General features: G+C 41.8%; 2 protein-coding genes across 2 annotated transcripts in view; both read left to right on the top strand.

Annotated features, from left to right (window-relative positions):
• Positions 1-2,483: 2,483 nt before the first annotated feature.
• Positions 2,484-4,608, top strand: six3b (SIX homeobox 3b). The gene is made up of 2 exons (XM_006791019.3): positions 2,484-3,236; positions 3,799-4,608. The coding sequence occupies exons 1-2, from the start codon at positions 2,542-2,544 to the stop codon at positions 3,941-3,943; spliced, it is 840 nt and encodes a 279-aa protein (XP_006791082.1). The 5' UTR covers positions 2,484-2,541; the 3' UTR covers positions 3,944-4,608.
• Positions 4,609-8,858: 4,250 nt separating this feature from the next.
• The window catches only part of prkcea (protein kinase C, epsilon a), a 50,658-nt gene continuing 35,067 nt past the window's right edge, over positions 8,859-24,449 (top strand). The window contains exon 1 of the mRNA XM_035907845.2: positions 8,859-10,034. Coding sequence (XP_035763738.1) covers positions 9,690-10,034 — 345 coding nt within the window. The 5' untranslated portion in view covers positions 8,859-9,689. The remainder of the gene's footprint in view (positions 10,035-24,449) is intronic.

Genomic DNA, 24,449 nt, shown 5'->3' on the forward strand with positions numbered 1-24,449 from the left:
CTGTTCTCTTGTGTTAACATGCTATTTCAACCTTGCACTGTCATTACACTTTACACTATTTGCACTCTGAGCCACTTGTATGCTATCTATTTAATGCTTTTACTTAATTTAGAAACCATTTTTACTGATAAAGTTTGCTTTATTTGGTCATTTTATTGTGTTCTCGCCTCTGTCAGTGCGCCCCAGGGCAGCTGTGGCTACAATGTACTGTAGCTTGCCATCGCCAGTGTGTGAATGTGTGTGTGAATGGGTGAATGACTGAATGTAGTGTAAAGCACTTTGGGGTCCTTAAGGACTAGAAAAGCGCTATACAAATGCAGGCCATTTTACCATTTTTTTTTGTCTTGTATTTTAATTAGATTTTAACTTTTTTTATGCTTCTTTTTAATCGAGGCCCTTTCTTTTGTGTACTTCTTACCCTGTTGAGCTATTGTAATTCTTTTATGTTGTACTTATTGTATTTTATTCTTATGTTCTATTCATTTAACATTTCTACAAAATATTGCTATTAATCTCTACTTTGTGAACAGTCAATTGGTTTCTCAACATAAAACTCACTGCAGCACAAAAATGATTCTTTTAAACTGATTTTTAGTTTTTCTGTCATTATTTTCCTCAGAGTAATCAGTTCTGTCCCTGGTTAGCTAGCATAAACTAATGCAAGTCTATTATCTGCAACCAACCACATGACGTCACGTTCCGTGCTGACAGAAGATGGCTCCGTACATGTTCTCAAAATGTAAACTTTAAGCACTTCTTTCTTAAATTGGTTATTACCTGTTTAGTGTTTCGTGTCCTCTTTAACGTCTGCTGTTAGAGAACTTCGAGGCTTGAATGACCACCCTGGTGATCTCAGTAAAATCAGTATCAAAACCCATTGTGTCGAAATGTCTTGCATACAGTTTATTTGTTGGATTAATTTAAATTTGAACATATGTATATTTTTCACAGCCCTTCCTCTATTGTTTCCTTGTTGTTTTGCATTAAATTCTTTAATATGTATAAAATATTTGGGATTATTTATTATTTTAGGCTTACTTGATTTGATTTAGGGATTAACCAGAACCATATGTGTCGCTCAGGGTGAAAAACTGGCACACAACCCCTCACATCACAGTGCAGGGACATCTGTCTGTTTGGGTAATTGGCATTAACCCTTTTAAGCCGAGTGACACCATTTTTTTTTACATCCCACACATCTGCATGGGGGTATTTGGAGGGTGTTTCTGTGTGACAGAACAGGGTTCCAGCAAAGATATAAAAGATAGTTTTTGTTGTTTCGATCAAGTACTTTAGCTTGCACATACAAGAAGACGTTCCACTTATTTACACTAGTTTACTGGACTCTGACCATCGTGATCAACCCCAAACTTAACTCTAGCCTTGCATTGCATGCTAAAATATAATGTTCTCCACTGCAGCAATTTCCTTTACTGTCCTAAAAAAGGAGGAAAATCAACACAGTATGACAGTGTAAACAGTTTCATGTGCTCATACCTTAAAGAATACAAGCACAAACATACACAGAAGGGCAAAAGTTGCCACACTTCAAAGCATATGGCCCAGGGCAGCTAAAATGTGTTAATGTTGATTGAATAAACTGCTCCATTACACTAATGTTAGCAGGCTGCATAGACCCAATGCTAATCCAAGGTAAGAGAATGGAGATGGAGCAGCTTATCTCTAAACTCATGGATATTGGAAAATGATTAGAAAAGTGATTAGAGTGGAGGGAGACCACTTAGAGAAACATACGCTTTCAGGTTCTGATGTTGTTCCCAATCACAACAGGACGCTACGCATTACTGCTATTAATGATGCAAGCAGCTTACTGCCAGGAAGAGAGAGGTTATGAGACTGAGGTGATAGGTGTTGATTGCAGTTTTCAACATAATCACCATGAAAATTTAGAATTACAGTGCACTATATACTCACCACCAGGACTTTGCTTTTAGTTCTTCTGCCTTCTGCCGTCAGAGCCATGCAATGTTTCCCTCTTTCTTTATAAACTGTTATATTTACTATGTTGGCACACAGCTTGCACACACAAAACCTTCACATTGCAATAGTACAAAGAAATGCAAAAGCACTGAAAACTGTAGAATACTATTTATATTTATTTGTTTATTTATTTTACTCTTGCACAGTTGGTGTGGAGTACCCATAATTTTGTTGTACATGTACAGTGACAGGACTATTCTTCTTCTTCTGTTAACATTGACAGATTAAAAAATTGATGCTGTTTTTGTTTTTGCACTGCAGCCTCCATCTACAGGGGGAAAACAGAATGAACTGTCCACATTAGAAATGCAACCGAAGTGAATTCATCTGTACAGCTAGTGCCAGAGATCATCCAGCTGTGTTTGATTGACAGTGGTGCCATGACAACCCCGCATCAGCTCCCGGGTGTCCAATGAGAAGTCAGAGTCAGTGTCCCTCCCTGACTCCCAGGTGAGTTTAAAAATCAGATTTAAGCAGATTTCTGTCAGATGGTTCACGGAACGCTTTCCGCCTCCTTTTTGGCTTCAGTCTGCGAGCCAGATGGTTTTCAGGTCTCCCCTCGACTTTTTCTCAGCCTCCCGCCTCCTCCTGCCGCACTTTGCGGACGGGTCCCCTGTCCTGGCTCGCTCTCAGTCCCCGGATGACTCTTCCGGGGCTTGCGCTCCCGTTGCCCTACCGGGACTGTGTTTCTCTGCTGCGCAGATCGCCAGCGTGTGCGAGACCCTGGAGGAGACAGGAGACATCGAGCGGCTGGCCCGCTTCCTCTGGTCGCTTCCGATGACCTCGGACGGCCGCGACTCTATTTCTGAACACGAATCTGTGCAGCGGGCTCGCGCTGTAGTAGCCTTCCACACGGGAAGTTTCCGAGAGCTTTATCACATCCTGGAGACTCACCGCTTCACGCGCGCCTCGCACGGTAAATTGCAGGCGATGTGGCTCGAAGCGCACTACCGGGAAGCAGAAAAGCTACGCGGGCGGCCGCTTGGACCCGTGGACAAGTACCGCGTGAGGAAGAAGTTCCCGTTACCCAGGACCATCTGGGACGGAGAGCAGAAGACACATTGCTTTAAAGAGCGCACCAGGGGCCTGCTGAGAGAGTGGTACCTGCAGGATCCGTACCCTAATCCGGGCAAGAAGCGGGAGCTGGCACACGCCACCGGACTGACACCGACCCAAGTAGGGAACTGGTTCAAAAACCGCAGACAGAGAGACAGGGCGGCAGCAGCCAAAAACAGGTCAGTAGATATGACTAGAACTAGGCTGTGCCCTTGGAAGGTGCACTGAGGTTTGTTTGTCTGTCTTTTGTTTTTAAATAAATGCACGAGCGCATTTGGAGATTTTTTTAGCATCAAGTTACCGTATCTATATCACATTTCAGTCAGTTTTATTTATGTATCAAATCACAACAACAGTGTGATGAGACTACTGTTCATACTTACTATTCAGTTGGGCAGTACTCTAGCTAAGGGTGCGCAAAAAGGCCATTCATGCGTAAAAGCGCACGCCCTGCAGCTTGTAGGTTTTCGTTTTCCAGTTGCATAGTCGGTCTTTCTTCACCTTTCTGTCACTACAATTTACTTCAGGGTCAATGTGCGGGTCAATCACCGTGTTGATGAAGGCAAAACAAGGCATGCATGAATGGGCACAAATTGCTCATCATGCAAGGATAGACTCGAGTTTGACAGGGACGGAGATGGCATTAATTTAGTTCATAGGCTGGATTAAATTTCGGTTTTAGTTATAAGTTTTGTGTTCTACTTTACCCGAGTTGATAAAATTACTTTTTTCCCTCTTCAGTAATAGGTTGCAGCACCACCACATGTGTTCCGACAGAGCGCGTGCACTAAGCAGAGGAGGCTGTAGTCCAGACGGGAGCACAGAGCGCGCGGATGGAGAAACTCTGCTCTCAGTAACGGACAGTGACTCTGACTTGGACGTCTGAAACTTTTAAAAGTGAAATAAACATTTAGGCTCTGCCGTCGGTCAACTGTGAGGAGAATGTGTGTGGACAAACGCTGGTCAGGATTTGCGCTGCAATAAATTCGGGGTATAAAACGCAATATCATTCCACAGGCGAAGGTTACGTTAACCTTTTCTGGGTGTTTCTTCTTTCTTTTTGGTTTCTGGTGGTCTTCAGGTACAAATTTTGAATTGTAACCACCGATTTTATTTAAACTGCATGATTGGAGGGTGAGTGCACATCTGCTGACCCAGTTTGTCTTTGAACATAATTAAACACGCATCAAGCAATGCACTCTTGTTGAACCCAGGGACCCCCCAAAGAGAAGACTGAAAACTGCCAGTGAGCAAATCACTTTCATTCTCACTCATTTTCTCAAATTATCTGTCATAAAAAATCAGTCTAGTTGTTCCTTTAGAGGCTCAAGGTGGACTCCTAAATGTTTACTGTAGACAATCAGTCAGCACCACTGAATTCTGCCTGCTCCCTGTCTGTTTGTATTTTAATAACCGTTTTTTGTCAACTTGCCATTTTTTCGTTATTTAAAAGTTACTGTGTAGCCATGTTCTGTCTACTTGATGTTCATTTTAATGCTGAATAAATGTTTTTTGGTATTTTATAGAAATAAAGTTATTTATTATATTAATGTTATGAATACTTTTGTAATGATCCGGAACCAAAAACCTGTCATATAAACAGTTAGCACACACACACACACACACAAAAAAACACAATTTATGATTACAATTTATCATTACAGTAAATACAAAATATTTATAGCAAATGACTCGCATGTGGCTTCAGCCTAAAATGTGTTCTTAAGGGGTTACCTAAAGGGATTTATCAAAGCATATAAAGCTTATCAAAGCTTTGTTGTTTTATGATTGATCCAAAACCCCAAATAAGGGAAAAACATACATATAGAATTGCAAATAAAAACTTTGCTTAAATAAACTCAAACTATTCCTTTTTTTAAAACCAGTTGAGTATTAAAACCGTGCTGAATACGTTTAATAATCATGTTGGATTTTCCGTAAGTATTCGTTTATTTTTGCCTACTTTTGAGATCAGTATGTTTAACCTGACTTTCCTGCATAATGCCCTCAGTTCCGGTCCACACAGTGACCTTTTTTGTATGCCAAATATTTTTATACACCTGTATACATGCAAACTACGCCTACATATATGGATAGATATTATTTAAATACTCTCACTTTCTGGAAACGTTATTTAACAAAGTAAATGCACACCGGCGCCACCTAGTGGTAACATTAAATTCAATTTGCGTTTATACCAATGACTGTAGAAAACCAACGACTGTTTTCTTCAGTCATTGGTTTATACCCGTTTATGTAAGTCCAATGTGTTAAAGCTGAAACTACGCAGTAGTTCAATAGTGATTCACCGGCTATACAGTAATAAAACCGGACTTTACTGCACCACTACTGCCTTTATTGGGGTTTTTAATGTATTCTACATTTTAAGTAAAAAAAAAAGAAGAAAGAAACAGAGAGAGAGAGAGAGAGAGAGAGAAACTTTTAATTCTAATGTGCCACATGTCTATATATTTTTAAACCATCATCTCTAACTTTAGTCTGGCTCCACCACTTGGGTAGTATTTCTGAGACAACTGACTCATATTTCTTGGCATTTATCTTGGTTCGGCGTGAGTCATTATAACCATCCACTATCCTGTGAAGGGCGAGAAGAACAGAATAGCATTTTGTTTTAACATGCAGTGGTTTTAAAGCACAGACGACTGGACGACCTTTTTCCTCCTGACCATTGCAAAATAGCAACGATCTCCGAGCTGCACTTGAACACAGCGTTCAGTGACGTCACGACTGATAGCGTCATCCTTCCGGTGATACTTTTCTTGCACCAGCAGGTGGCGCAGTTGGACAGGCCTCATCATAAACTGCATAGGCGTTAATAAACAGTCTCTGATGATATGATGACATTTTACTCATCATTATATTTAATTTACTAGATCATAATTTGATATCTAAATAAATAAATAATACATTATTTCAGACAGGAGACCCAGCTGGAGGTAGCGGAGTGGAAGATGCTCCTGTTTTCACTGGACAGAATTAGAAATGAGAATGTTAGGGGGACAGCTCAGACCGAGTGGTTTAGAGACAAAGCATAGAGGTAAGCTTGAGAGAGTTTGGACATGTGAAGAGGAGGGATGGTGGATATATTGGGTAAAAGGTATAGAAAATAGAGCTGCCAGACAGGCCACAGTAATGGAAGTAGGAGGACACACAGAGGGTTGGTGTGACAAACAAGGATACTAGGCATAGGATACGATAGAGGCCACTGTGGCCTAAGTGAGTATCCAAAAGAAGACTTTTGCTTGTGATAAGACCTGGGTACCTCTTCCACCACTGGCTGCATAGTTAAGATGCTCAGATTCCTCCATAGGGAAAAAATATGAAAAAAAGACATGGCCAAGAGGCTCATTGTGAAGATGTGTTTGTTATGTTTTCAACAGCTGTAATTGCAGGAGTTGTATTTCAATTCCAAACCAACAAAGGAATAAACAAGCAGCACGTTTGGAGGAGAAGAAATGATGACGTTTGATTATGGTTTCGCTTTGTTTAAGGACTAGTGGAGGCAGACAGCAGGGAAAAGCTGGAGTTTTAGCAGATACTTTGCAGTTATAAGTTCCAGGATGTGTATGTTGCTTGAGCGAGTGCACAGGAGGTCAGGGCTTCACTAACCAGAAGTCCAGAAGATTTATGACAAAAACAGCGCTATGCTTGTGGTGTAGTTTTAAATAAAGTTTAGAACAGCATAAGTAATGAATATATGTCTAAATTTGATTGTTTTGAGTACTGGCATGTCTTGGAACATTTCTGAAATAGCATCACTCACTGCTGATTTAAAAACCAGTCAAACATCTATTATAGTCTTATAGGAGTAGCCAGTATTACTGTCGTACTTTATAAGATGCTAAAATATTATTCCAGCAATTTGAAAAAGTGTAGATGGTTTCTTACTTTCAGAGCTTTCTATTTGGGGAAAGAAACTATAGAAATTTTGGATGAATATTATAATTTTATAGAAAATGGGCAATTTATTTAAAAAACATAATTAAATGTAATTTATTTTATTATCACATGAAATGTAATGAAAGAATACAATTTCTTTAAGGAGGCTCTACCTCCTCCCTGTATATGTGGATAAAACCCACCCAAGGGCATCACTTTTTATAGTCTGTTAAAATAAAAAAGAGTGATGATTTGATGATGACATTTCAGAACATGTATTATGTAAATATGCTGAATTCAGGCTAGTTAAATTCCATAAGTACAGTAGAACAAAAGAGTAGTAATTTGCAGTTTTTAAGGGACAAGAGAAAAAACCCAGAATATAACTATTTTTTTCGAAGAACTGGTAACTGTTTGCTTTAAGGTAAGAAGGGGATAGGGTACTCTAACATGGAACCTAAACCCCTATAAAAGTAATGGTTGATTATAAAATAATAAGAAGGGCTCATTGGATTACTCTACAATATAGCCTGGAGCCCTATCATTGTGGTGTAATTACAATGTAATAAGAGAAGGTTAGACTACTCTAAAAGGCAGCCTGGACCCGTAATAGTAACATGTAATTACAAAAATAAGACAGGATCTTTAGGATAATCTATTATACAGCCTTCACCCCAAGTAGTAATGTCTGATTACAAACGAAGAAGGGATTTAGGAGCTTCAGGATATTCATTGATATAGGGAAGGCTGGGTTTATAATGCAGCCTGAAGCTCTATTAGTATGTATTGTATCTTGAAGCATATTAGACTACTCTAAAATACAGCCTAAACACCTATTAATGTGTAATTACAAAATAAGAAGTGCTCTTTGGGATTCTCTATAATATAATGAAGCCTGGAACACTTTATAATACAGACTGTAGCTCTGTTAGTATCTACAATGTAAGAAGGGATGCTTAGATTACTGTAAAAGGCAGCCTGGAACCCTAATTCAATACAAAGCAGGGTTGACACCCTTTATAATAAAGCCTAACCCCAGGAATACAACAGACATGGTTCCGGCTTTTCATCACCACTGGAGCCGACTGCACCTGCTCAAGACAATGCTTGTAATTCTACCAGACGTACCACAAGTGTCCAAGCGTCTCTCTGCTCCACGTTGCTTAAAATAGGCCTAGTCTGTTTTTTCTCTGTCTGTCTGTCTGTCTCTCTTTTTAGGAAGACATGTCAATCTGCACAGAGCAGATGAGAAGGGCAGAAAGTCTGACAAGAAATCGGCGCGGACAGTGTCGTAACTTTTCAATTTTCCCTGTGAAACCATCAAAGCTGGCAAACAATGAAAAGGCTGTTGGGATACTCTTTAATAAAGCTTTATTACTTAAAAATGTTTAGTGTTAAAATGATTTAATCTTAAAAACAAACAACTGTTGACTATGACTCATTTTTTAAGTATAATTGGGAATCTGTAGTATTTTAGGAACCTGAAAATCACATCCTATATTCAGGGTGTGGTAAAACGCGGGCTGTATTATAAAGTGCTGCCACCAGATTTACTCAACAATATCAGCCCTGTCTCTTCAGACTCTCTAACTGTGCATGAGGCTGTCTGTGGTCATGCATGAGGACTGATGGGCTCTGTGGGCTGTCTGGCCATGACACGCGCGTTCACACATACACATTACTCCACGCCTGCGGGTGAATTCCATCGCCCCTCTTTTAAAAACACCTCTTCCAGCTGAGCACACACACACACACACACACACGTATGTATGCACGCACGCACGCGCACACAGATTCTCTCTGTCTTTCTTTTCTCTCATCCGGCGCAGAAGCCCGGCAACGCGGGTGACGCGTTTTGCGCATTTCCTGCAGCTCGCGCTCACTCACAGATTCAGGAGCGAGGGGACGGGAAGCGAGGGGAGCGCGCAGAGAGCGAAAGGAGGAAAAAAAAAGCGAAACGGGAGCGGAGCACTGGGATGTGTTTGGGGTGCTCGTGAACCCCCCAAAAAACCTTCATTTGGGGGGGTGGGGGGGCAATAAAAGGCACTGCTTTCCGAGGGTTACGCGCAAATATCGCGGTGCCGTGAGGTCGTAGGAAGGAGATTATCCAGGAGAGGAGCGAGTGAGCCGAGACGGGCTGGAAGAGGAGCACCAATCCCGGATGGCTAGGCGCGGCTGGTCGCGCTCTCTTCCACCCTGACCCGGGAGAGACACACGAGGACCGCGGGGAAGCTCCGGGACTTCACGTGAACGTGAGCCAGTCAACCTGCGTTTCTGATCAGAGACGTTTATACCCCGTTCTGTTTCCGCGGTAACAGGAATTTTGTGTGGCTCACGAGACCGATCGTAAACAAACAAGGCAGCCGCCTCGGTGGGAGAGCGTCCACCAGGAGACCCCTGAAGGGTGTGAGTCCGCGTTATTTCTGCGTTTTTCAGCCTGCTGGGGATCAGTCAGCTGCCCTGTTGGCGTCTCTGCGCGCGTGTGTGGATAACGAGCTGTTCTGATATGGCTGTACTAGACTGAGAGTCCAAGGAGCCAGCGGCATTATGGGATGTAGCAGGACTGTGCAGTGACCCCGCTCATTGGAAGGAAACACTCTGTGTACAGGAGCAGGAACAGGCAGACTAGCCTAAACACACACACACACACACACACACACACACACACACACACACACACACACACACACACACACACTCATCCTTTTACGCACACACACTTCCCAGCAGCCATGCCCGTGTTCAGTGGCCTGTTGAAGGTGCGGGTTTGTGAGGCGGTGGACCTAAAGCCCACTCCATGGGCGCTGCGTCACGCAGTGGGGAAGAGCGGCTCCTTCCTGCTGGACCCCTACCTGGCTCTGAATCTGGATCAGACCCGACTAGGCCAGACCGCCACCAGAACCAAGACCAACAGTCCCGTTTGGCACCAGGAGTTCTGCACCGAGGTGCGTGAGGGAAGGAGCCTGGAGCTGTCCGTGTTCCACGATGCACCCATCGGGTATGATGACTTTGTGGCCAACTGCACCATCCAGCTGGAAGACCTGCTGCAGAATGGAACCAGGCACTACGAAGACTGGGTATGCGTTTGATCTGTAGCTGTGTGTGCGTGTGTAGGTGTGCGTGTCTGTAGGTGAAAGCCACAGTTTTGCATGTGCAGGTGGAAAGAAATCCTAAACACTGTATTTGCATAGTGTATTTTATGTGGTCTATTAGGCTGTGGTATGCATGCCATTGCTTGACTGCTTGTTTCATGTTCCTGTTCACAGTGAACAGCTAGGAAAAAGTATTCCCAGGTTTCACCTGTCTGTTATTATTGCGTAAGGAATCAATACTGTTGGTCTTCTATTCCCAAAATTCAAACGTGAGCCTTTGCCACACCAGTGGGTGAAACTGAAAAAGACTACAATATGATGGACTTATTATGCTTGTTTTCTGCTCGCAAGAGGTCCCTCCCCTCCAGCTTCAGGTTCCTATTACAGACAGTATAAAAGATGGTTGTGGCTTCCAGGTCTGAAAAGTGAAACTAACATGACAGTACCTTCAACCAAGATTCTTTGTAATATCCACCAGGGGGTGATACTCATGGTTACGGACCTACTAGAGTCCATTTTGGAAGATTTTGATCAGTCGCTAACGTAAATCTGCCCCTCTTTCCATACAGTCAGTTTAAAAAAACATGAAAAATGATAAGAGTGCGATTGTTTCAGAACAAGACTTTTCTAAACCACCAGTTTCATGTTACAATACCTGCATCCATCTCCTAAAGGCTCCATTTCATACTGAAGTTTCCTCTCTTGTTGTAACCTGATGTTCAAACCGTCTGTTTGTGAATTGTAGCCAGTGAGAGGCTAGTTGATTTGAAGGGGAAAGATGTTGTTTCAGAAGGTAGATAAACCAAGGGCCCGCACCAAGGTCCAGTGTAATGCTCGACTTAAAAGTCTGCAGCACTGATTTTTTCCTTCACAGAAATATAACTGCACTTAACAGCTACACAATACGTCCACTTTAATCGGTAACAAATATATGTTTAACTCTAGTATCATTCAGTATCAACTGGCACCATCCTTATCCAGTGAAACCTCTGGTTTCAGTTCAGAGCCTTTTACAATGAAATGGGCCTTCATATTTATGACAACGTTAGCGAGGCAAGGCGGAGATGGTTTGGACATGTGCAGAGGAGGGATAGTGGATATACTGAACAAAGGATGTTAAATATGGAGCTGCCAGGCAGGAGGAAAAGAGGAAGACCATAGAGAAGATTCGTGGATGTTGTGAAGGAGGACATGCGGAGGAAGATGCTAGGGATAGGATCAAGAAGGAAGAAGACGATGTTTACCTTATGTTTATTATTAAATGCTCTCTTCCAGTGTCAAACATTTGCACTGAGCTCTTCGTCAGAGCCTCCACTTCTGTTATTCAGTTTCCTTAGCTGTGCTGCAGTCTGTCGTTGTCACACTGCATGTGTGTATGGATATAACAGCTGGAGCCTGACTGATACCACATTATAAAAGCCGATACCGATATTTGGTCATTTAAGAATCCAATATTGCAGTATATCGGCCGATATGGTTTTTCTTTCATGAGAAACGGATTTCCCTAACACTTGTTACGTGTGGTCATTTTTAATTTATTTGCGCTCTGCTCAGATTACCTGTTTGTTGTGTTCGTGGCCTTACAAGCAAGTGTTTCCAACGGGGAATTTGCAAAGTGCCCTCTAGTGGACAAACTATGCAACATCAACACTCATAACATGGTTGAAGGGTGTTTCTTCTGTGTCCTTTACTCTTATACTTTCTATAAATGCCAATATCAAACTCCAACCAAAGTCATGGAGTCGTCTTTTTCTAATGTAAAATGAGACCATGTAGGGGCGACTTGTTGTTTTCCATTCTATTATCATGCAGCTTTACCCTCGTTATCTGTGACACAGGAGCTGTTCGGACTTGCATTGCATCTGCTTTGGGCATCTCAGGTTCGACTTGCAGTCCCCCTTTCACAGTTCATCACATTCCTCATGTCTCTTTGCAACAGGAGCTGTTGTCTTCTTTAACCCCCCCCCCCCCCCCCCCCCCCCCCGAAAACGCAGTGTTGCAGCTCAAGATAAGTTTTTTTTTACTTATTTATTCGTTTTGCTGTCCTTTCAGAGATGTACTCAGCTATGCAGAGGAGAAAACTATACTACGGTTTCCCATCATTTAACGTTAAGACTGTGATGTTGGACTGCTACACGTAGATTTGTATGTAAGGGAATAAAGAGCTGTTTGTTTTAGGTCTGCAAGTTTTGTCTCCAGTTATAACATGTGATCTCGTTCCACTGCTTCCCCTCATTTTGTGTCAACTTGCCTTATGTTAGACGAAAGGCTAATGAAGGTGATTTCAGGACAGAGTTGGGAGGGGGAGAGGATAACGGCAGACTCTTCTCCAAAGCACGTTGTGAAATACTCTGATAATTTTCTACCTTTCAGGCAACTGTTTCAGGCAAGACACACACACACACACACACACAATGAAAATCCACTGTCAGGCCTTTGGAAGAGGATATGAAATCACAGCACCCACTTATTACAATATTATTACACTTTATTTTGTGAAATGTCATTTTCCTCTTTGAAGTAAGAGTATTTAATAGAGGCCCTGCTCTCAGCCGGATTAACATATGACCGTGATGTAATCTTAAAAAAAAAAGAGGGGCAACAAAATGCTCATTGTGGTGAATTAATCGCAAATCTAAAGTCTTAGGAAGCTTATTTTCATGATGCAATGCTGCAAAAAATGTCCGTGTGAGCTCTGTTAATGAGTGTCGAATGTGAAAGTGTATATGATTTCATGCTTGCCAAACTGTAGGTTTCCTTAACGGGGGGTGGGGGTTAATTGATGTGCAGTTACATAACCTTATGCTATGTCAGCACACGCACTTGTATATAAACCAGCGCACACACAGGCACCCACTTTGCCCCTCAGCCATCCAAAGTGAGGTCAGAGCGTATGGATCAATGTGCTGATTGACCACATCCCATCGATCAGCCAGCCGGCTCGTCAGTACATCTGCCTCAGAGCGACACAGTCCCCCCCCCCCTTCATTATTCCATTACTCACCATTTCTGCCTCCCGACTCTTTCTCATCCTCCCCTCTTCAGCAACGAGCTCGTCTTTCAGCTTTAAGAACACCCCCACTCTCCCGCCCACCCTTCGTTTACCCATCATCTTCCTCTTCCTGCCTCGCTCGTGCACCTTAAACTCCTCTTTTATCTGCTTCCTCCTGATGCTCTTACCTTCTCGTGCGCCTCTGTCTTAAGCGAGGAAGGAAGGATGTGATGTGCAGTCTCAACAAGGCAGCAGCGGTGGGAAATATAGTATACTCGTTAATAGGTTGTCTGACTCAGATCAGACAGGGTTTTCTCTTCAGTTTTTTAAAAACTCATTTATACAAAAAATAAAAATAAAATAGGCCAGCCTGCCTCTCACACACTGATTTATCACTACTCGCTGTATGTTTCACAAAAAATACATTATTAGGGATAAACAGAGAATACTGTTAACACAAGAATGACTTCTGGAATCAGATCTTTTCAACCTTTTCTGCTCGGTGGTGGATGCAAACCCTCTGTATAAATCTCTCTGTATGTAAAAATGAGCAAGCAAATTAAACTGGGTGGTAAGGCTTTAAATCTAGCTCACTAATTTCTTTCATGGTAAATTTATCTGTCACTTATTTGACCCTTAAAATGTCACAAAATAGTAATGAATGACCTTCATAGCCCACATGGGGAACTCTCTGCTTGCAGCTTATTAAGGTGGAATGAAATGCTCTTTAGGTATTCTGGCTTTTTAAATAGCTTCAATGATGACAGATTCTCTTTTGGTCAACTAATTATGTAACTTCAAAGTTCTGGTCAGAATTTGGAAAAGTTTATCCCCAGAGGATGAATCCTAAAAACCTAGAATCCTAAAGAAGATTCTTTCTAACGGATTACCGTACCGTGCATTCATTCCTCCCTCAGGATGCACACCGACCTAACATTAATCCCTGTCATTGACCGAAAAGTTTAGCCAAATTTAGCCATCATCAATTTAAACAGTCAGTCTTTTACTTTGGTTCATTGGCTAAATATTAATATTGACTTGAATGAACATTAGCTATATGTTGTAGTTGGAGATAGATAACTAAAGCCCCTTTTCCATTCGCCACGGATCGCCATGACTTGATTTGGATTGACTGGTTTTCCACTACAATCTGGTACTAGCGAATGTGCGTGGTTGTCGTTGCAGAAACGTGTCCGAGCGTCCCACAATGTTATTAATATGGCACACGAACTCTACAAAAAAGGTGGACGTCAAAGTGAAACCTGCTGCTCGGTCTGTGACTTTTCGTCTGACTAGGGGACGATGGCGTTGTTTTAACCATTTCCTTAGTTGCTGGGTTTCAAAAATGTCTGTTTTAATTTTCGTGAACGAGAGGCTCTCTTGACTCATCGAGTGATGCTACTGACCAGCCAGTCAGTGGCATGCAGTCTGATGATGTCACACTTTAGTGCCTGCTGGGATCGCTTGGAACCCCGGGCGAGCGGGTACTAAAAAAGTATCTGGTACCAGCTACTATGACCTAATGGAAAACGCTGAAAACCGTGGCGAACCATGCTGAGTTGATCCGAGTAGGTACTAATGGAAAAAGGGCTTAAGACTGAAGTAAGTAAACAGATAGATCCCCCCACTCCCCATCCCATTTTGAGCAAATGCAGAATCACCCATCTGGGATTATTTTGGTTTTAAACCAGGTTACATCAGTGAACTGAAGGACTTAAACAAAGCAGTGAGATGAAGGATGCTACAGCTTGCAGCCTCCAAATGAAAAGCAGGTACAGATATATGTTATCTAGTGTCAAATATGATTTCTGAATTGACATTGCTTGTCAGCCTAGGCCAACGGGACAGCAACCTCCTCCTTTTTTGAAAAAAAAAAAAAAAAGGAGACAGAAATCAGGGGAACAAGCAGTGATTTGAGCCAAATACTAGTCTCAGATTAGATTACATTTGTGCTTTGCAGGTAATTATTTACCAAGTTGAATTCTCAAGGCACAACATTAAATTAGCAGTTGTGAACTCAGCCAGTCCAGTCTCTCATAGCCAGTATATTCATCCAGTAGCTCATCCATTCTGTAGACATCGTGTTTTTTGAGTTTGCAGAAGATTTTCCATAAGACACAAAAATAATTTAATATTCAGTTAAGCCTAGCTAAAAGAAATCTTTTGTGCTCAGTGGCAGTGCCATGTTTTTGTTCTTGGACTATGATCATTAAGTCTGCTGTTTGCTAAGAGGGCCATTGAACAAGTCAGTAGAACGCCAGGTCTGAAGGAAAAAAACAGTATAGAGCTCCACAAAATCTGTGACTTAATACAGTTTGCATAATGGATCCTGGATCGCGCTACCCCTATCATTGTATATTGACCACTGCCCTTCTAAGCAGCAATAATATCAGTAATTGGCAATCTAATAGGGGGAAGAGAGGGCAACTGGATTATGAAGAAGATCACCTAAATCATTAATTAAAATATATTCTTTTTCTCTTACATTGGACCTTTCATCCATTCATTATCTGTCTGAATCAAACAGTTTTAGCTTCCTCTGCTCTCCATTAAACCCATCTTTCTTGTGATTGGCTGCCCCTCCCAATGTGGGTGGGCGGAGCTTCTGTGCTCACAGCCCAGGGTTCAGCATTCTGAAGCCTGAGATTTTGCATCATAGGAATTATTTGCACATATATTGACATTATTTGGTCGCTTTCAAGAAAATAAGCAAAATAGACCACTTTAGTGTGTACGAATTATTGAAACCTCGGCAGAGTTTGCAGTACTTAGAGCAGATCAGTGACAAAAACCGAAGTGTACAGTAATACACAGTGAGACCCAGCACAGAGCACAGCCAAATGGCATACTTCCTGCTGTTCAGAAGAACACTGAGGCATGTGTACCTCAGCTCCATCTTTCTCACTTCCTCCGCCCTTCTGCTGCCTCTCTCATCCCATCTCGTCATTGCTCCATCGCTGTCGTATGTGCGCTGTTATCCGCATCCCCTCTGCTTCCTGTTCTCTTTTGTCTTACACCACCTCTCCATCTCCCCGGGACCCAAGCGCTGGTTCCTGCTTTGTGCTGCCGGTGAAATATTAACCAGGACTTTGATGCTTATTAATTGTCCCACTCAGTAATTGAGATGCTCTACGGAGCCCATCCCCATGGTGACAGTGACAGCCCCGTCCCCTTGGTGACAGTCACTCACCCACAGACACATCAGAGATAGAGAGAGAGAGAGATGGGTAGGTAGGAGCTTTTTGAGGGGGGGGGGGGAGGGGGGGTGTCAAGGGGTAAGAAAGGGCAGAGAAAAAAGACGGAAAAGCAGCATTTTAGTTCTTTTAGAAGGAAGAGTGATTCAAACTCAAGGCCTTCAAAGGTAGAGAGACTTAAAGGGTTCCCTTGTGCTGCATGGCCACTCTTCAAGGGAAATTCCACTTTACTCACCAGCATAATTATGCCGATGATGTATTCAGGTAGTCGGTGAGACACAACATTACAGCATCAACCACTGGGCTCTGTAAATCAAGCCTCAGGCAGGTTTGGACAAGTTTTACTCAGTAACAAAACAGTAATTAATCATTCGTCACAAAATAGAGTTGCTGTTTAGATCGTCATCGGTGTAATGTACCGTTTAGGACACACAGGTTAGTTACACCGCCATTTATGTGTTGTTTTCTGTTCATTATAGCAGCTGTGTTTATTACGAAATTATAAACTGAAATGCATCACTGGAATATGTTTGAAAATTGATTCGCCCCAAGTGGCCATTAAAGGAACTGCAGTTTTTTCAGCCCTGCAGTTTGGTGGTTTTACTTGACATACACTGCAGAGGAAATTCTGTTGCTTTCTCCATTATTAGCAATTATTACAGTATTGACTGTAAGCTTATATATAGATTTAGGGTGGGTTGCTTTTTTTTTAACAGAAGAAAAAGGAAATAGAACAAAGAAGTAATGTCTACAAAAAAATGATACCATGGAAATCTTATTCTGTAAAATAATTTACTCTGAGGCGCTTACATATTTGTGGCAGAGGTTTAGAGTCAAGGGGTGTACGCACAGGAAATAATTCACAGTGATGTGGTAAGCAGAGACCGAGCGATGATGGGCAAAATAACCACTGCTGATATGTTTCTCAATTAAATTAGACAAATACCAACGAGAGTGAAGGATATTGTAGATTCGTGTCCAGCGGGGTGGTGGATACGCTAGCAGTTGCTTAGGTAATTAGAGATTACCTAGGCAACCAGAAGCTTGAATTACCGTTAGCAATTGGCCGTTATTGCAAAGAGAACAAATGCTTACATTTAGTAAGTTACTTACATTCACAGGGAGGTGCACAATAGCTTACAGCTCAGTTTACGTTGTTAGGTTTCAGAATGGTTTCCACTTGCACTCATTCTTCCAAAATTTCTCCACCAAAGCGATTCTATCTCCAGGTGAAAACTCCAGGTAGTTTCGAGTAACACGTTACCATCACCTTGTTTCCTGCTGTACTGGCCCTGCTCACACTTAGAAATGGCGAAAAAAGAGCCTCATTTTCTTGAAGCCTGAAAGGCGTCCAGACTGCAGACACAGCTCTGCTATTGGTTGAAAGTTACTTTATATCTGTTCTTCTGAACCTCCACCTCTTCTCACTGTCTCCCAGCTGTTAACAGCCTGTTACCCAGCATGCCTTTCACTTTATTAATGTTACAAGCTGTTTATGTTTGACAGATTATTTTTTACCGTGACGTTTTGCCCTTATGATTGTTGTGCATTATTTTATTTATTTATTTTTTTGCAGCAGCGTTTTTATTAAATTTTAACACAATACAGCCATAAATCAGAACATCTTGTACGTTTAAAGAATATTCAAGCTGTATTGCCAGAAAAAGAAAAAGAAAAAGAAAACACACACACACAGAAGGGGGAGGCTTCTGTTTTGCAGCTTCACAAAACAAAAAGGGAAACATCCTCAGTTTGTTATATTCAAATTCTCGACATGAAGGCTGATGAAGGGCGTCCATATATTCTCAAAGGTCTGGTCAGCAACATTTGATTTATCTATTGGTGGTGCTCAGTCTGTGACTTACGGAACCCCGCAGGGGACATGGGAGAAAAATAAATTAAGACGGACTTTTGTGAGATCTCGCAAAACAAACTCGGGATCTTGCAAAACTTTTGCGAGATCTCGCAAAAGTTGAATTCCAACAATGGCGGCAGCTACTTAGTTGTAATATTACTCTTTCTGGGTCACAAAATACAGTTTTAAGATATTTTGAGGCGTGAATGTAGTTGTGTAAACGTCAGATATCTGCTCGGTTTGTTGGTTACCCTAACGTTGGTTTGTTTTGCGAGATCTTGCAAAAGTCCGTCTTAATTTTTTTTTGTCCCATGTCCCCTGCGGGGCTCCGTAGTGACTGGACTTTCATAACAATGCAGTCAGTGCTTTTTTTTAGAATAGTCAAACTAAAAATGGCTCATTTTGACTTTAATTCTGTTTTTTTCTGAAACAATCTCAAGAGATAACATTTCAGATCCTACAAGATCCATTTAGTGATTGTTTGATAAGATTATCTGGTATTATTTTTTTATTATATTTATTCAATAGTTGTAGATTATTAATTGTGGTTTTATATTATTGTATTTAATTCTAATAACAACAAGGAGTGAGTGTGCACAGTTGCAGGCTGTAATATTCAAGTCATGCTGGATATTATTACCACCAGCTTATCACTTCCTTAGTAATTAAAAAAAAATAGCTCCAGGTAGTGTTTTTTTTAAAAAAAAGTTCTCAGTTGACAGAGAAAACAGAGTTGGTGCAAAGGTAGCAAGACAAGTCTGAGGAGGGGGAAAACAGTGGTGATGACTGAGAGAGGACAGGAGATGAGGCGTGGAAGTAAGCTCTGTGTACATGTAAACATGTCAGGCTGGAGGGCAAAGCTGCGAGGCTGCTGGAAGCTTCTGAGACGTGATGACCACACAGTGTAACGTTTCCTCGCTGGGACACGGGCCACGTCAGATGTCAGCCAGCCACTGTTTGACACTTGGCTTCAGCACAGATACACTCACATGCTCCAACACGGCAGCCGGGATTAAAGACCGAAGGGCTACAACTGGAGACCGACCAATATCCATTTAAAAGATGGTTTAACCAGTTTAAATTCTTTTTCGTTTTACAACTACAAAGCCAAATATTTTAGTACAACATGTTTTAGAGGCTTCGTTTATGCCTGGCAGAATTTATTGCATTGCATATTTCTAAGAAATCTTAAACAAGTGACAAATTCAGACGGTGTAGAGTTTCAGAATTTGTTATATTAGTGTAAATATTGAATTTATAACCATTTTCTGTCAGCAGCGACGGCTTTGCAGTTGTTTTTTCATCTCAATCTCAAGAGCGCCTGTCAGGAAATTTCTTCATTATTGACTCTAAGGCGATCTGATCAAAGTTTTAATGTCACAGGTCAGGGAGAAGAATATATACCTTGGCTGTGACAGGGAATCCTATTTGCATGAACGATCCTTTTCTGTGGCTGCCTCTAAGTACAGTTCCTCTTCTACTTTTCTTGCCTATGGTGTGCCACAAGGTTCAGTTTTGGGGCCTTTATTGTTCTTGCTGTATTTACTTCCTCTCCAACACTTATTGAGCACTTTTAAGGACATTTCGTATTACTGCTATGCAGATGATATTCAGTTATATATCTTCTTTAAACCCCATGATGTTTCCAAGCTACAGATTACCGTCATTACCGTCTATCAGGAACATTGGTGTTACTATTGACTCATCTCTGACTTTGGATGCCCATGTAAAATCTCTGGTTCACTCCTGTTTTTATCACTTGAGAAACATTGCTAAGCTGAGTCCCATTGTATCGCGCTCCGAATTGGAAGTTGTCATTCATGCATTTGTTTCATCTCGTCTGGATTATTGTAATTCTTTGTTTACTTGGAGCATTATTGGAGCATCTGCAAGTTGTTCAGAACGCTGCTGCAAAGCTTCTGACCAAGTCCTCCAAGTACTCCCATGTCACACCCCTGCTGATTCAGCTGCACTGGCTCCCCGTTAAATTCAGAATCCACTTTAAGGTTTTGACCTTGACTTTCAGGGCTCTGCATAGACAAGCACCAACATATATAAGTGAACATTTACATCCATACATTCCCAGCAGGTCCCTGAGGTCATGTGACCAGGGCTTGCTGGTTGTCCAACACACGAGGCTGAAAACAAAAGGCGACAAAGCTTTTGTAACTGTGGCCCCCAGATTGTGGAACTCTCTCCCTTTGAGCCTGAGATCTGTGGACTCCGTGGTCGCTTTTAAAAAACAGCTAAAAACTCATCTTTTTAAACTTGCTTTTGGTTGATTTTTATTTTTAGGTTTTAGCTTCTGTGAATCACTTTGTGATTTTTATGGATTAATAAAATTTTACGTACTTGGTAATACAATGGCCTGTATTTGTATAGCGCTTTTACTAGTCTCCCCTAAAGCGCTTTACACACCCAGTCATCCACCCATTCACACACTGGTGGAGGCAAGCTACAATTGTAGCCACAGCTGCCCTGGGGCAGACCGACAGAAGCGAGGCTGCCATATCGTGCCATCAGCCCTTCTGGCGGTAGGTGAAGTGTCTTGCCCAAGAACACAGCGACCGAGACTATCCGAGCCGGGGCTCGAACCGGCAACCTTCCGATTACAAGGCGAACTCCCAACTCTTAAGCCACAATCGCCCCCCCACTTACTTATTCACTTTCTTTACACCCAGTTTGTAAATCAAAAATGTATCAATTGCACAGATGTGGACAAAACATCATCATTTCATAATTTGCCACTTTTTTGCAGCAACATAAGTCAAGCTTTGGCTACAACTTATGTTGTGTATGCTATCAGAATCAAGCGTGTTAATCCACAGAAGGAATTTGACTTACTCTCAAAAAACGTAGACACAAATGGTGACCGCGTAGCCACGGAAGAACAAAAGATTTTTGGCTGTATACACAGTTCTTTCCACAGATTTTAAATCCAGTTGTGCCAAAGTGAGGTTGTATTGCTAATGTGTTAGTCTGCGTGCAAATGTCACGGATATATGTGGTATTCATTTGCACAAAATATCACAAAGCTAAACCACCCCCCACAAAAGTGCAGTGACTCAGTAAATCCATTGAAGACAAGGCGCGGGGTACAGTAAGGCAGTCTCCCGCAGGAGCTAGCAGATAAGTGGGGGAGGAGCTGCATCAAGTGAAGACAGGAAAATGCTAATTAAGTTGGTAGACTAATGGGTTGTTAGTTTGTAGTAAATCTTTTTCAGTGTGTGCAAGAATTTGCCCCATGTGCCTGCTTTCAACATTAGATAGCCATAAAAAGTCTAGATGAGCTGTAGCTGCAGTAGGTAGCAAAGCAGAACAGAGCCATGAAGTCTGTTACCCTGAAGGGGCGTCCACATAGGTAGCCCTGCTTTGTTGCTAATGGTTGGTTGCTCCAGTTAGAGTTTCAGGCCCAGGTTGCCTAGGTAACCTTTTGGTAATTTATTTAGCACCTTGTAATATGTCAATCATCAGTATTTCACTGTCATTGGTAGTTGCTTCAGTCACTCGCCTTGACGTTGAGTCCTGGACATCGCCTCCGTTTTCTTCACTGTCGTTTAAAGTTGCAGAATTTGACTTTCTGTGCTCACTGGTCACCACGTTGCTGCAAACTGGGGGATGCAATTCTCTCTGAACAAAATCAAGGACAAACATGAAAGTTTTAGTTTTCCAAAGTTCAGCGTTACACCGGGAAGGTTGGTGTCAATATTGTCTCCCACCTGCCCATTTCTGCAACCAGCGTTAGGGTAACCAACAAGTATGGTAAAGAGAGCTTGTAATTACCGAGTATGGTATTTGGCACATCTAAATTTGACATTTCCTTAGATGGGCCAAAAAATATTTTTATCTTTTAGTGGATGTCAGAGTCGTAAAAAGGTTAAGAACCGGCGCCACTTTGAGGGAATGAACAGCCAGAGGATTAAAAATAGAAAACACTAACAAGTCTTGCTAGCCTCTTTTGCACCATCTGCTGCTACCTCCCAAAAAAGATGAAAACAACTGAGATCCACCTGTTTGACTTTATATATTTTGTTGCCTTAAAAAAACCCCAAAACAGCCAACGTTAAAAATATCCTTGAGCACTAACATAATCCTATAGTCACAGAGGCAGCATCATGACACCGTCACCTTGTTCCCCGCCTTTCCACTTTGTCTCTTTCAAGACACGATTATCATCACAGTCACAGCCACATTGTCATTATGCCTTTCTTTATTCCTGACCCCCAGACTCCATTCCCTCACAATTGCTGTTTGTGGACAATGACATCATTGGCCCCACCCCTTGGTGACCTGCTGGTTAAGTAGGACAGTCTGGATTTAAGATATACGCTCACACACAAAGAGAAATATGGTGCACTGCCCACTAAAGCCAAATCAGGACAACCCTTAGTGTGTATGTGTAGGGTGTATGTTTGCTGAGGGTGTTTAATTTATGTTTCCAGTGAAAGGGAAGAAATGGGAAGGTGAAATGCACACTCCATGTCTCCTCTTTCTGTGTGAAACCAGGAGTGCACCTGTATTTCTCTGCCTGTTTTAGCCAGTTTTTCTATGTTATGCATGACTTTAACCACAGTTTTGGTTGTTAAATGTCTCTGAAACTATTGCTTTGGTAGTAAACCCCTTCCTTACACAAGCAGCACATTCATTTGTGTTTCCTTCTGGTCCCAAACTGGGGATCTTTTACATGTAAGGTGAATTTATAAACCACTACACTCTGGAGACACTAGACAGAGTTGCGTTTCAATGTCTCGCCATGGGTGGATCTCTGAGAACTGTAGTTACACAAATAACCAAAAGTTATACAGGTATTTTTTTTCCATTTAAGAATTATAATCTTATCAATAATAAGCAGGCTTTGTTTTTCAGTTATTATAATAAAAGTGGTTAGCACAGAGTTTATGAACTCATTGTATTTAATAAAAAATGTCCTGAAAAATAACAGGAAAAAGTATAGACGTAAGTTAAGTAAGGTAACACAGTGATTATATGTGTGTGTCGTTCCCCAGAAGCCCAGTACTTCCACTTTTTGGGAATTATCTGATTAACAGTGGAGAGTAAGGTCACAAATGAAACTACTCTGAGTTTGCCCTGCACGTTTAAGGTCACACGGTTGTGTAATCAATTAAAAAAAAGGTCTGGCAGTTTTATACTTTTGAGTATTCACACACAGACGACTCTTGTACGGCAGCAAGTTATTGTTTTTTTACTCAGTTTTTAAATTTAATATTCTAACTATAATATTCGAATTACTGAGTGCTAGAAATTCTACTCGGTGGATTTTATTTTGGTTTGTATGGAGCAAAATTTTGCCAGCTCCTTATCCTCCTTTATCAGACAAATATATAAATTGGCATCAAGGTTCTCGTTTAGCTGTGCCAGGAAGTAAATTTAAAAAATAATAATAATAAAATAAATTATGGACATGTTGTGAAGCCGTTAGTTTGCCAATTTTCCTATCACAACTATTGCTTAAGAGCATGAAGGTATTATCAAAAAATCTTACACCTCAATTGATGACACCTCGTTTATCATATGGCAAATGAGAGTCTAAACAAAGGTTTAAAGAACAAATGTAGTGTTTACATGAAAGATGCCTTTTCAGGAGCTGGTTTAAAAGAGGAGGACCTTCAAAAAGAGCAATGTCTTATATTTAATTGGATATTTCTCCCCAATCGTGCAGCCACCTCGTGCGGCTTGAATTTTTATGAAGTGTGTTTTCATCCAATGGTGATGGCTGTCTGATCTACGGGGACTGCTCATCAGACTGTCTGGATATCACGCACATATCTGGAGTGGTTGTGATCTCTTAAGATGACTGAACGGGCTGGATGATTTGATGGGGAACATCAACTGTTGTAAATCTAATTGGCCTCCTGCCTGACGCTACGGGATTGTTGAGCGTTGGGTTGTGGTGAGGGGCGGGTTTTGTTGCAGTCTGAACGCAGAATGAGAATCTCTCCCGTCCTCCTGCTTTACCTTCGCTCCGCCGCCGCCGCCACAGCTCGGCTCTTCTTACATTATTAGCCGTCTGTGATGTTACATTAAAGATGCATGACTCTCATGCTGTCTCACTCAGCGGGGGCCTCCTGTGTGAGTTGAGTTGCTGTTAGAAAGAGGGCCAAACGCACAGACACGCACACAGACACACACATGTTATCGTGTGAATGCGGTCGAGCTCACTCAAAGCCGAAATTTGTTATTTGACAGATGGATGTGGGAGGCTGTCACTGAGACTAAATGCTCCTGAGAGAGACACAGAGAGCCGTCTGGCTGGACAGAGATAGCGAGCTAGCTGGATGGCGAGTGGGAGGGGGTTAGCTCCACAGTATTGATATAATGCAAGCTTTGAGTGCCCTGTC

Source organism: Neolamprologus brichardi, chromosome 8, assembly GCF_056152115.1.
Source record: "Neolamprologus brichardi isolate AB-2024 chromosome 8, ASM5615211v1, whole genome shotgun sequence".
Lineage (NCBI taxonomy): Eukaryota > Metazoa > Chordata > Actinopteri > Cichliformes > Cichlidae > Neolamprologus > Neolamprologus brichardi.